The sequence below is a fragment of the Canis lupus genome, chromosome 17 (genome assembly GCF_003254725.2).
Source record: "Canis lupus dingo isolate Sandy chromosome 17, ASM325472v2, whole genome shotgun sequence".
Lineage (NCBI taxonomy): Eukaryota > Metazoa > Chordata > Mammalia > Carnivora > Canidae > Canis > Canis lupus.
In genome coordinates this window covers 6,342,567-6,356,329 of record NC_064259.1, presented here as the reverse complement: position 1 = coordinate 6,356,329, position 13,763 = coordinate 6,342,567, and the positions used below count along the sequence as shown (strand labels likewise).

At 48.9% G+C, this 13,763-nt stretch overlaps 1 protein-coding gene across 6 annotated transcripts in view; it reads right to left on the bottom strand.

Moving 5' to 3' along the window:
- Positions 1-9,309, bottom strand: part of ASAP2 (ArfGAP with SH3 domain, ankyrin repeat and PH domain 2) — a 173,800-nt gene extending 164,491 nt beyond the window's left edge. For 3 of the 6 annotated variants that reach the window (XM_025454713.3, XM_025454716.3, XM_025454718.3), the window contains exon 1: positions 8,808-9,309. In XM_025454713.3, coding sequence (XP_025310498.1) covers positions 8,808-8,933 — 126 coding nt within the window. In that variant the 5' untranslated portion in view covers positions 8,934-9,309. Of the gene's footprint in view, positions 1-4,718; positions 5,639-8,117; positions 8,185-8,807 lie in introns of those variants that run through there. The other 3 variants (XM_025454712.3, XM_049095808.1, XM_049095805.1) reach the window with 3 other exon arrangements.
- Between the last annotated feature and the right edge of the window lie 4,454 nt (positions 9,310-13,763).

Here is a 13,763-nt window from a genome sequence, read left to right as displayed (position 1 = left end):
GTGGCTCAGTGGTTTAGCGCCGCCTTCAACCCAGGGTGTGATCCTGGAGGCCCAGGATTGAGTTCCACGTCGGGCTCCTTGCACGGAGCCTGCTTCTCCCTCTTCCTGTCTCTCTCTCTCTCTCTCTCTTATGAATAAATAAATAAAATCTTAAAAAAAAAATACTAAGGGCAGCCCCGGTGGCACAGCGGTTTAGTGCCGCCTGCAGCCCAGGGTGTGACCCTGGAGACCCGGGATCAAGTCCTACATCGGGCTCCTTGCATGGAGCCTGCTTCTCCCTCTGCCTGTGTCTCTGCCTCTCTCTCTCTGTGTTTCTCATGAATGAATGAATGAATAAATAAATAAATAAATAAATAAATCTTAAAAAAAAAAAACTAAAATAAGAATGTGATTTCTTCTGGGAAGCTAAAGAAAGAGGCCTCCAAATCCTGATCACCTTGATAGAATCCTAAAAGACACAGAAATTCATCATTAGAGGGAGCAATCTTCATCAGCCACCTGATTTTACTGACAGCATCTGTGTATAAAATCAAATTGACAAAGCCATCTCCAGGATCAAGTGGAAAGATGACATCATTAGTAACACCGTTAGTAGGACAGGCCTCCTGCCAGGGTGTGAGCAATGCCCTGGGCCACTCGGCTCTGCACGGCTGGGCATGTCAGCAGAGCAGCGAAGCCAAGGAAGAGAAACCATTTCTGCAGCACAAGGACAGAGAGGAAGCAGAACAGCAAGGGCTTCCCAGAAGCTACTCCCCAACACTAAGGGGAGGGGTTCCTGCTGGCCATGCAGCCATCAACACTGAGGGCCTTCTCTGGCCCAGGTTATATACAGGCAATTGACTGCTAAAAGGGCAGACTCTTGTGTTGAAATGCCTGAGTTTGGGGATCCCTGGGTGGCGCAGCGGTTTGGCGCCTGCCTTTGGCCCAGGGCGCGATCCTGGAGACCCGGGATCGAATCCCACATCGGGCTCCCGGTGCATGGAGCCTGCTTCTCCCTCTGCCTCTCTCTCTCTCTCTCTGTGTGGCTATAATAAATAAATAAATAAATAAATAAATACATACATACATACATACATACATACATACATACATACAATGCCTGAGTTTGAATCCTGCTCCTACCGCTTCCTAGTTTTGTGATCCTGGCAAAGTGGCTGAGGTCCTCTGAACCGTGTAGGGTTTTCATAATAATGAAACAAGGTAATAGCATATAGAGAGAACTTAAAGCATGTCGGGCACATGGTGAGCACCTCATAAAGGCTAGAAAGACAAGAGGGAAAAAGAAGTGACCAACTAACACTCCAGCACACTGTGGATATCCCAAACACATTCCTACAACAGCAGCATCATTTCAATGTAATCTCACCAAAAACAAGATTCTGGGAAGTTTCCCTTAAAATTAAAACTCTGGGCAGAAGGTCCTGAAAACGTACTACAGCTTCACAAACAAGCCTGCCATACAGAGTCAAGGATAGTGAGTAACATGCTAGCAAAACAGGAAGGGTAAAAACAGGAGGACTGGCTTGCAGAGAGGCAGCCCTGCTCAGGGTCCTAAGTACAGGATTCAGAGATGCATTCACCGTTCTGCTGAACTCCAAGGCATGGGTAAGTGCGTGAATGAACTGATGGGACTGTATGAGAGGCTGCCAAACCCTGACCCTGAGAAAATGCAGAGAGCACCATGGCTGCCAAACCACAACTGGCAGCTCTACCCACCACCCCAGTTCCTCCAAACATCTTTACCACTTGATCATTTTAACACCAGCTTTGGGTATAATACTTCTCAGCTAGATCCTAAGAACCAACTCACGACAATGACAGTATAATAACTGCAAAGCCTTTTTAAAGAGCACTGTTACAGAGTCAATCGCTCACTCCAAAATCAATGAACTGAAAGAATCTTACCACCAAGCCTAGAATTCTTTGTCTGAATTCAAAGGGTCCATAAACCTGGATTGGAAGAAAGAATCACACCTGTATTTCATTAGTCCCTTACTGAAATTTAGTATTTTCTTCATTTATGAATGTAAGTAAGACACCATAGTAATATTAGCAGCATCTGTGACTCCAATAAAAGGTATGTTAATATAACTTCAGAGTTTGAAATATCTCACGGTATTGCTTATACTCATTGGCACCTCAAAATTATTTATTATCAGACCCACTGCCAACTGTTGATATTTAATGTCTTAGTAAAATAGCATATATTGGTATGACAGATTTTTCAAATATTTTGCTAACTGTATTTTAATATATTTCGTTACCTTTCACTTCCTCTGTACTGTATCTGATGCACTAAAACATCTTTCTGAATAAGGTCCACCACCTTCCTCAGAATGTCAGAGGGGTCCATGGCACAAGTAAGGCTATAAAAATAAACTATAATTGCACAAAAAAGATGAGAGTATAAGTGGTTCCTAGGGAAGGAGCTAGCCCTGTCCACTTTTATAGCCCTGGCACCTGGCAGAGACAACATACTGGTAGGTGCCCATGACAGACATTTATAAACCAATAAACTCAACAAAACCAAATACAAATAAAAATATAGCCCAAGTGTTCCAGTTCTAGTTAATGGCCCATTTATTCCAACATCATTCATATGATAAAATGATAATGGTACACAAGTGCCTGGAAGGGTCCTGGCAACTGCTTTAAGGCCATACAACATGTGAAAGCATAAGCAAAGGAGGCAGGATAGTGACGAGGTAAACTCAGCACCTCTCTTTAGTAGGGAAAGAGGAGTGTTTGGGGAGCTTAATCAGGGACAGGATCTCAGGCATCTGACCCAGCCATAAAAGTGTCACCAGCTAACCCCTGCCTAGAAACAGCAGAGGAGAGAAGCAAACATGTCCCTCCTGCCCAGGTCTCCATCGCTGGATCTCAGTCTGCTGTGAAACAAAATAAATATTCAGGATCGGTCCTAACAGAAGTTCTAGAACTAGTAAGGCTGTGCAGCACACAGTTGGCTTTGAGGTGATACAAAGCAGCAGCAGAGAGCTTCAGCTCCACTACACAGGCACCGGAGGTCCCTTCTCCAGTCCCCTGGGTGAACCGGGCTTGACTGCCGCCTCGTGGGGCAGGGCCTCAGTTCTGCTCGCCTCTCCCCAGCACCCCAACACCATCTTCACCAGACGGCTCCTCTGCCCCCACTAAAGGTCAAGACCCTCTTGTCTGGATGGCCCCAAGTCTCCCGCTCTCCTCTCTTGCCTTGCTAGAACAATTTCCGTGACATCTGTAAAATGTAAATCAGATCATGTTCTTCCCTGCTCAAACCCACTGATAGCTTCCCAACTCATCAGAGTTAGGTCCAATCCTCTCCCAAGACCACAGAGGCCCGTGTGACCTGCCCGCCCCCATCCTGCCCGCCTTGCCCACCTCCTTCTTCCTGTCCTTAAATACCCTAGCCCATTGCCATCTTCTGGCCTCTTCCACGCTGTTCTTCCATTCCAACTCTTCCCTGGCTTCTTCACTGCATTCTGGGTTCTGCTCTACTGTCACCTCTGCAGAGAGACCTTTCCTGATCTGTCTCCCAATCTAGTTCTAGGCAACTTTTCTTATCGCTTATCACTTACCAATACCTGATGTTGCACTAGATGATTATCTCTTTACTGAAGGGATCACCAACCCCAACTGGGGAGAAGCTCTCAAAAATGCCAGCACTCCAGGCCTCACCCAAACCAGTAAATCAGAGTCCCAGGGAGTGGATCAGGCATTTGTGTTTCTACAAAATCCCCCAGGGCCAAGTGATTCTAATGCGCAGCCAGGATTCACACTCCTAGAACAGTGCTTCTCAAACTTTAATATGCATATAATGCACCTGGGGATGATATTAAACTGTAGACTCAGTTTCAGTAGGTCTAAGGTGGGATCTAAGATTCTGCCAGGTGGTGCCAAAGCTGCTGGTCAGTGGACCCCACTTTGAGTTGCAAGGGTCTAAAACAGCACTGCCCGACAGAACTTTCCACAGGGATAAAAATGTTCTAAATCTATACCATCCAAAACATACGTGGCTACTGAGCACTTGAACGTTAGCTAGTACAGTGGAGAAACTGAATTTTTAATCTTAGACTACCATGTGAGTACAGGACTAGAAGGCATATGCTCCATGAGGAAAGGCAGCAATGCCTAGAAACGTGGAGGGTAAGAGAAGAATTAAGATCCCTCCAAATTCTTGGCCTGAGCAGCCCTCTGTAGGTTGGACACTATGAAAATCTGATCAGAGGCCTAGTTGGCCACCACCTCAGGAGTGGATCAATATTTATCTAAAGCAGGGAGGCAGACACAGAAGACTTTTGAGACTTCAGTGGCTAACAAGCATGTGGAACCCACAAATGACTACCTTGCCCTCACGATGCAATCACACATCACTACACAAAGCCCTCCTAACCACAGCCCCAGGTACACCTGACCGCTGCCATCCTTGGGCATCTGTGGTTCTGGATGATCTTAGAGCCGCAGCGCTCACACTGACTTGGTTTATTGCACGGATTTGTTTATAGGATGCCTATCTCTCCCACTCAAGCTGTAGCTTCTTTCAAAGACAGAACTTACTCCACTTGGTATTCTATTCCCGCCACTTAGCACACAACAGGACTCAATAAAAACTGCATGACCGAGCCTGGAATCTACCAGGAGTACCATTAGTGGTTTTACTGTTAATCACAAGAAAGAGGGAAACTGAATTGTGGGAAGGCGGGGTGGGGGTGGGGGGGACTTACATAACAAGAGAAGATCATTTCCTCCTTAAATGACTCAAAAATTTCCAAGCACATCAGTCCAGATTTCAGAACACAGCATAAATAAGGTGGTCTTGTGTGACCACAGAACCTCATTTCCAAAAACACAAATGCGTGGCCAAAAAGATGATGTTGTTCTGACAACAAATCCAAGATCTGTTCGTCTGGGATTTGGAAGAGGCCTGTTCATAAAGAGCTAAGATTCCAAAACACACTCTTGCCTAAAAGGCACATGGGCCAGGTTCCCAACTGCTGGGAGGGACATCTGGCCCCAAGGACAGCAAGGCCCCTTGGGAATTGGTGTAGCCCAGATGCTCATTTTACCCCTGCAGTCAGAACCCTGTGCTTGTGACAGCAATGAGATTTCCAAGGTAACCAAGGACAACAGAGTAGAGAATTATGGCCCCGGAAGGAAGTAGATTAAATTTTAATACTTGCGAGTCGACATCAAATTTATTTTTAAAACTACGTATCTAACAAAGCCACCAGATAAGCAAGACAGAAAGGATGGTGCTCTATGGGAGGGTTTAACTATAAACATGAATATTCCAAGTATGTAGACAATTTTTTCCTATTTTGAGAATACTTCAAAGTTCCTAGAGACTCAAAGAAATGGAGACAGAAATAACACCCCCCCAAAAAAAGGGGGGGGGGAGAAGCTCATTTTTCAGAGTTATGCCACAACTACTTATTTTTTCCCGTTATTTCCAAAAACACAGATTCCATCTAGTGGTTGAGCAGCAGACTTTGCTAAAACTGTGCACAATAATTACTTTACCCAGAGAAAGTGATCACCAGGCAAATATTTTAAAACATAGCTATGTGCTGACCTGCTGCCAAGACAACAAACTGGTTAAAAAAGAAAATAAGCAAAAAAAAAAAAAAAAAAAAAAAAAAAAAAAAAAAAGCATGGGTTAACAGATACATGGTTTTTTATTCCCTTAACTCATTCTACGATTCATCCATTTCTCCCACTCTTCCTACTCAACCCCCATGTAAATCCCATCTTGATGCCAAAGCCCTCACCACTTTCCATGTATTAACTATAATATCATCTGTTAAGCAGTTAGCATTTACTCAACCAGTTGTCTGTCAGGTATCTCCCTGTGGATTATCTCAGTAAGCCCTCCCCATAACCCTCTGAAGTAGAAAAGTATTGTTATCCAGAATTTAGTGCTGAGTAAAGTGAGAAAAGGGGTATCTCAGCCAAGTGCACACAACTGGCAACTGGTAGAGTCTGAACTTGAACCCAGATCTATCTCACAAATGAGGGATTCAGAGAAATCGGTTTTTTTTTTTTTTTTAAGAATTCAGCATTATTAAAAGTAACAAAACAGGGGTGCCTGGCTGCCTCAGTGAAGCAGGTGTGACTCTTGATCTCAGGGTCGTAAGTTCAAGCCCCATGTTGGGTGTAGAAATGACTTAAAAATAATATTTTAAAAAAGTCATGGAAAACAGCAACATTTCTGAAAATAGCACAGAGCCAAATTCAATTCCAGCTCTTCAACTTCCTAGGCTCTATAGCCTTGAACAAATTATCCTGAGACTCAATTTCCTCACATATAAAGCCAGGATGAGAAAGACATGTCAGAGATGTGATGTTCATAGTATAGGGCAGGGACCCATAGTATAGGATAGGATATTCATAGTCGGCAGGGACTACTCATAGTCTAGCTACAAGGTGCGTGTTATCAAAAAAGTACAGTGCAGTTGCAAGACGATTTTTATCTAATTTGCTAATCCTATGACTCATTTATTTAAACACAGGGCCAAGAGCTCGCAAATTTTAAATTCATTTTATTTCTGTTAAATGAGTGACAAGTCACAACACCCACTGTTTCACTCCAGTATGAAAAGTAGATGCTTGTTGAAAACCAAAATGTGGATTCATCAAGTTTTGGTAATGGGAATGAACATTCGAGTGAAGAAAAAAGCATTATTTAAAGGCATCCACAGTGATTTCTCAGAGAGTAAACACCTTCCAAATCCAGTTATCCCATAAATCCAAACTCACAAACTTCATCATCATAGTATGGATAGTGGCTTTGCTTAAAGCTTAAAGTGAAGACAGCCCCATAACGATTTCAAGTTTTTCATTTTTGAGAGTTTAACCAATTTGTGTGCTTTGATGGCAACACAGAGCAAGTCTGCAGTTTAATAAAATGACCAAATCCAGGCTCTTTTTAATCTGCTCAGTAACTGAGCTCTTGGGTAATCCCCTGCACAGCGTACCAAAAAAAAAAAAAGAAAAAAAAAGCCTTGGAATAACACTGCAAACTAAAATTAATCAGAGGAAGGGTATGCCAATTTTAACAGCAATTCCTATTTGCTAGCTTCCCAGCATCTGCCAGCGTTAATAATATTTGACAAAGCGCGGTGGGTAAAAGAAACAGAACTTTACACGCAATCAAGCCTTCTTTAAGGCATAGAGTACAAAGCTTCCTTCTCCAAAGAAATATTTGGCTACTTCTTTGGTTGCAGTCCTTCCATAGATGTTATTAATGGTGTATTCTCAAAACTTCATGAAAACGTTCCCCTTGCTTTTCAACCAGTACTTCTGGAAAAACTTCTTTGGGTCATCCCCATCTGCCTCCTTTGAAACCATCTTTTTAAAGCCTTGCTGACACAAGTAGAATTAAGTGATGTGGGATTACAGAACTCACTACAAAAGATTTACACGGAGCTCTCCTCCACCAAAAAAAAAAAAAAAAAAGAGAGAGAGAGAGAGAAGGAAGGAGGGAGGGTGGGAGGATGCCCTAGCTATACTTAAACATTTAGAACGCTGAGTCTATAACTTTTGAGTTAGCCTATTATTGACTGTTTATGCCTACAAAGAAAAAAAAATCCCATTAAGGGAAACATTCTGGATCCCCCCCCACCCCAAACAGTTCCTAACAGCAGATGCTTTGTTGAAGTGGGGGAAAAAAAAAAAAAAACAACCTAATGGCATCACTTAATTAATACCTCGGTGGTGACCTTCCCTCACTCACTCTAGCCCAATCATCTTCTAATACAATCCCTACAATACACCATTTTAAGGCTGGAACCTGACGTTCTGGCCAAGAGAAACGTAATCGCCGATTCTGCACCTGCACACGTGTGGCTCGTAAACCAGTTACCTATTATGAGCCAGGCAGGGTGCTAAGCACCTTACGCACAGGGTCTCTAACCCTCGTAATAACCCGGGAAAGGATGCATCCCTAGTCCCGTTTGCTAGGTAAGGAAAATGAGGGGCAGAGAGGTGAGGAGCCGCCCCCACCCCACACAGCCAAGCGGGGCCCTGGACTCCCAAACTCGGCCCTTCCCCGCGGGCTGCTCTGATCGTCAACCGAGGCTCGTCCATTCCGAAGCGTTCTCCCCTCAGGAGGTGGAGGGGCTCACCCGTTAGCACGAGGCGCGATGACTTTGCACCTTGGAAGCACTTGACTAAAATCAGGCCCTTCTGCAGGAGGATGGGGAGGGCGGCGATGAGGGTGGGGTCCCAGCAGGTGAGACACACACGCAGACGGGGGCGGGCGGGGGGGGGGCCCTCCAAGGGCTTCGGGTCCGAAGCGCCGGCTCAGCGCCCAGCTCCCCGCACCGGGCTCCCGGGCGCGGCTGCGGGACGCGCTGAGGCCTTCCCGGCGGAGGCGTGCACCCCGTTCCCGGGCGGCCGGGGTCCCGACGCCCCCCAGGGCCCGGCCGAGGCGGCGCGCGCTGCAGCGGGGCTCGGAGCTCCGGGCTGCGCCCCCGCGGGGCCGGCTGCGGGCAGGGGCTCCTCCCCCACAAGCAGCGGGAGGTGGGCGCCCGGGGAAGGCGGGCCCCGGGGTCCCCGCGAAGTCGGCCGCGCCGCGGGGGCAGTGAGCGCGGAGGGGGGGCTCGGAGAGGCCCGAGGTGGCCGTCAGCCGTCTCCCCGCAGCCACCTCCACGGAACAAAGGGCTTCTGTGTCGGGCCCGGCCGCGGCGGATTCCGAGGGAAAGAAACTTTTCCCGGGCGGCGGGCGGCGGCGGCGGCGGCGGCGGGCGGGGCGCGGGGCCACCTGAGGCCGGAGCCGCCGCCCCCGCCGCCCCCGCCCGCCCGGCGCCGCTCACCTCCTCGATGGCCGCCACCGTGTTCCGGCACTGCGCCGTGCGCGTGGTGAAGCTCGAGGCCGTGGGCGCCTTGTAGTCCTCATGGGTCTCCGCCACGAATTCCGACACGGAGATCTGGTCCGGCATCGCCTCGGCGCGCGGGCGCGGGGAGCCGCCGCCTCAGCCGCCGCGCGGGCTCCGACCGGCCGCTCGGACGCCGCCGCCGCCGCCGCGCCCGCAGCTCGCCCGGCCCGCGGACAAAGGGAAGCGCCGGGGCGCGGGAGCCGCCGCCGCCGCCTCAGCCGCCTCAGCCGCCTCAGCCGCCTCAGCCGCCGCACGGCGCGGGTCGGCCGCCCGCGGGGCCCGGCGGCGGGAGCAGGGGCGGCGCGTGCAGCCCCGCGCAGCTCGGGCCCGGCCGCTCCGCCCGCCGCGCCGAGGGCTCCGCCGCCTGCCCTCCCCGAGCCTCGGACCCGAGGCGGACGCGCAGAGCCGGCGGGAACTGCCCGCCACCCAGCCGCGGGCCCCGAGCGCCTCCCGCGGAGAGAGGGGCGGGTCCGGGCCGGGGGCGGCGGCCGGCGAGCGCGGGGCGGGGCGGGGCGGGGCGGGGCGGCGCGGAGGGCCGGGCCACCAATGGGCGCGCTCGCCGCCGCCGCCGCCGCCGGGAAGCCGAGCCCGCAGGAAGGAAGGCGGCGCGCGCCCCGGCCCCCGAGCCGCCCGCCGCCGCCGCCGCCGCCGCATTGTCTCGGCGTTCGAGGCCCCGCGCCGCGGTTCGAGGGCGCGCCCCGCGGGCCCAGAGGGGAAGGCGGGGGCCGCGTCGCAGCCTCCCCCGCCCGGACCCGACCCCCTCCCCGGGGGGCGCTCACCCCGGGCCGCCGGGAGCGCCGGTGCGGGCGGCGGAGAAAGGACGAGGAGCCCGCCCCCTGCCGGACGCTGCGCCCCGGGGTGGGTGCCCCCGAGCTCGACGTGCAGCCCCCAGGCCCCCAGCCTCGCGGGGCGCGCCAAGCGAGGCTTGCTTGGTTTACGGAGAGAGCAGCGGGCCCGGGGGCAGGGGCGAAGCGCACCCCCACCCCCACCCCCACCCCGCGGCGGCCTCGGGGTCCAGACTTGGGTCCTGCCCCCCCCCCCCCCCGCAAGCGCTCCCGGGCCCCGCGCGGGTGTCCCCGTCGCGTCTCCCGCGCTCGCAGGAGCCTGGATCGCTCCGCCCAGTTGGGAGTAGTTTTAGGGTCCTCGCCCAGGACCCGCCCCGGGAGGGTAACTGGGTGCCCCGAGGCGCGGGGAGCCCCCGAGAAGAGCTCTTTTTCCTACGGTGGCAGAGGGGAGCGTGCGACAATGGCAGGCAAACCTCGTTCGGAACTGGTCCAGTGCAGAATTTGAGTTAGGGACGCCTGGGTGGCTCCAAGGTTGAGCGGCTGCCTTTGGCTCGGGGTCTTGGGATCGAGTCCCGCGTCGGGCTCCCTGCACGGAGCCTGCTTCTCCCTCTGCCTGTGTCTCTGCCTCTCTCTCTCTCTGTCTCTCATGAATAAATAAATCTTAAAAAAAAAAAAAAAAAAAAGGAGTAGGGCAGCCTGGGTGGCTCATCGATTTAGCGACGCCTTCAGCCCAGGGCCTGATCCTAGAGACCTGCGATAGAGTCCCACGTCGGGCTCCCTGCGTGGAGCCTGCTTCTCCCTCTCTCTGTCTCTGCCTCTGTGTGTGTGTGTGTGTCTCTCGTGAATAAATAAAATCTTTTTTAAAAAAATTTTAATTAGTACAGATTTTCATGTGACAGCTCTTAAACTTTTAATAGTGTTTTTTAAAAAAACCGAGAAGCTCTAAAGACACTCCTCAAACACAATCACACCCTATATAACTCTACACCAGGCCTGTGGCATGGTTTCTGTAGCTGCCAGCCATAAAACCAAGAGAAACTTTACAAAAACCTTTTGTGCATCTTGAAAAGGAGGAAGTGTGAGAGACGCTGGAAATTCAATATGTCAGACAAAGCAGTCTCCTGACAAAGCTGCAGGACAGTGGACCAGTCAATCTTTTTAAAGCTCCCGTGTAAGAATTTGCTATATGACATGGCAGCTTGGGTCAGACGTTATGTATGGCCTTTGGTATTTTAGTAGCCTCGCCTGTGAAATTTAGCTCTCCGAAATAGCTGTGTTAAGTAGATGGCTTTTATTACTGCACTAAGCAATGGGAACAAATTTCGAAAATGTAGCATCTCTGCTTCTGTCTTTTATGTGCTTTCACTCTTTTGGCGTCTTTGGTGGGTTTCCTCTATATGCAGCTTTGTACCATCCGAGTCCTGTACATGTTTTTATCAATACATCCTCCCTTACGCCACGGCAACGCTGTATTCCTCCCAGCTAGTTTTCCAGCTACAGCTTTTGCTGTGGACGCCAGGGAATATTCTGGATAATTTTTCAAGTCTTGACTTTGAGAGGACTAGTATCTACCAGGCTGTGAGAGTTTAAGAGGAGGAAGTAGTATTTTTCCTTGGCATCTAGTCCGGCATTAACCAGACCCATCAAGACTTACTTTACCAGGACAAAGTTGAGCGTGGCATTCTTCTCTGCTCTCTTTTTATAGGCAACTTCTGTTCTTGTGTCCTGTGGTTTAATATAGCTCTTCGGGTATCTTTACAGGAACCTTTAGTAGCCTCAGAAATAAATTTGCAAAGCAGCAGTGCATCATGCAGGTGTATGGGAGGGCTGGTGGGAGGCAAGTAATTACCAAGTCCACTGGTGGTGCAAAGAGGTCATCTTGAACGTGGCTCAAGAAAATATGACACACAACACACACACACACACACACACCCATTTTTTAGTACACGAAGGGAAGAACTTGCTGATAATATCATTAAAGACCTGCATTCCTGGGCACCTGGGTGGCTCAGTGGTTGAGCATCTGCCTTCGGCTCAGGTTGTGATCCCGGGGTCCTGGGATCGAGTCCCACATCCGGCTCCCCATGGGGAGCCTGCTTCTCCCTCTGCCTGTGTCTCTGCCTGTCTCTGTGTGTGTCTCATGAATAAATAAATAAAATATTTAAAAATAAAAAAGTCCTGCATTCCCTTAACAAGAACTTTAACATCTAAATAGCCCTGAAAACATAGTTTCAAAAATAAGTTTCAGTCATAAAACTGACCTGAAATGAACTGACATGAAGCTATTTTATAGTCTTGTTTATCCCACTTCATATGAATATTTATGCTTTGCTGCAAAATATAAATGTGCATAATTATGGACTATTGCCCCAGACCCTACTGGGGGTGACTCAGAATATCCAGTGTGTGTGCTGTATTACCATTCTAAAACTGAAAAACTCTGAATTCCACACACATCTGGCCCCAAGGATTTCAGATAAGAGGTTGTAGGCTTGTATTACTTAAAAAAGAAAAAAAGGGGATGCCTGGGTGGCTCAGTGGTTGAGCTTCTTCCTTTGGCTCAGGTCGTGATCCCGGGGTCATGAGATCTAGTACAGCATTGGGTTCCCTGCAGGGAGCCTGCTCCTCCCTCTGCCTATGCCTCTGCCTCTCTCTGGGTCTCTCATGAATAAATAAATAAAATCTTAAAAAAAAAGAAAAAAGGGAAAAAAAGAAAAAGATGGTGTTACACACTTCTCATTTCCAGGGAAGAGGAAAGAAACTCTCAAAAATGACATTTTCAGCAGCCCACTGGGACTGGCCAACAGCCCATTTTCCAAAGGGATTTTCTGCTCCACGAGTTCTCAAGAACCTGGGATTTTTCACTCTCAGGTCAAGGTGTAAAATAAGTTCTTAACTCTGAAATGTATTTGAGGGTTGGCTGGTTTAATACAAGACTTATCCAGTTCGCTTGCTATTAATTTGTGAACAATTACTCTTAGAATGAATAGATCTTGGCTTTAAAAGAATTATGGTAAACAGTGTAATGAAAAAAGGGGCAGGGGAAACCTACAACAACCCCAGTGTTAGAACATGTAAATATAACCAAAAGTTTCTCTTCTACAGCTTAACAACATTCTCCACCCCCACCCCACCCCCACCTCCAGTGTTAGCAAAGGGGCACATTTATCCTAAAGTGAGACAGGTTTGAATACATTTACCACAATGATCTTGCCCTTGAGAGGGAAAAAATTAGCATACAGAAACTCTTTTACAAGTGAGAACTTAGGCTTTGGCATCAGCTTTGCTCTTCTGTGATTTGGTTAAGTAAATTAACCTCTTTGTACTCAGTTCATTTGTAAAATGAAAACAGCTGGACGAGCTAATTCCGAAGGTTCTTCCTGCATTGGTACTGATTCCATGATCCATGTTTTATGTTAGTTTGGGCCCAAGAGGGAATACAAGCCCTTGCTACAAGGGCTGTATTATTACTGAGAATCTAATCATTGGTCCTAGACATTTGAGAATGAGCATGTTTTAGAGGATGTTTCAAACTAATTTTTGAGAATGTTGTCATTTTGTTACGTTGGTAAGTTGAGATGACAAACTGATTTATTCATAGCTCACTTTGCATTAAGATACTTGAGGTGTGTTCATATATATATATATTTTTTTTAACAAAGCAGTTTCTCTAGGGGACACTCTGCTGAACTACAAGAGACAGTTCTAGAAAAATGAGGCAGGGATCCCTGGGTGGCACAGCGGTTTGGCGCCTGCCTTTGGCCCTGGGCGCGATCCTGGAGACCCAGGATCGAATCCCACGTAGGGCTCCCGGTGCATGGAGCCTGCTTCTCCCTCTGTGTCTCTGCCTCTCTCTCTGTGACTATCATAAATAAATTTAAAAAAAAATTTTTAAAAAAAGAAAAATGAGGCATAATCTGCACTGTGCCGCAGTCAGCTAGAGCTGATTCCAGAGAATTGACAGATTGTCAGAAATTTTGTGAATTGTCGATTACCCCCATGTGGTGGAAAGACTATTCCAACAGTGTGCTACTGTACATCTCTTCCCAGTTCCATGCCCTGGTGGCTTGAAACTGTCCGTTGGTGGGAGTATTTATGAATGCTAAAA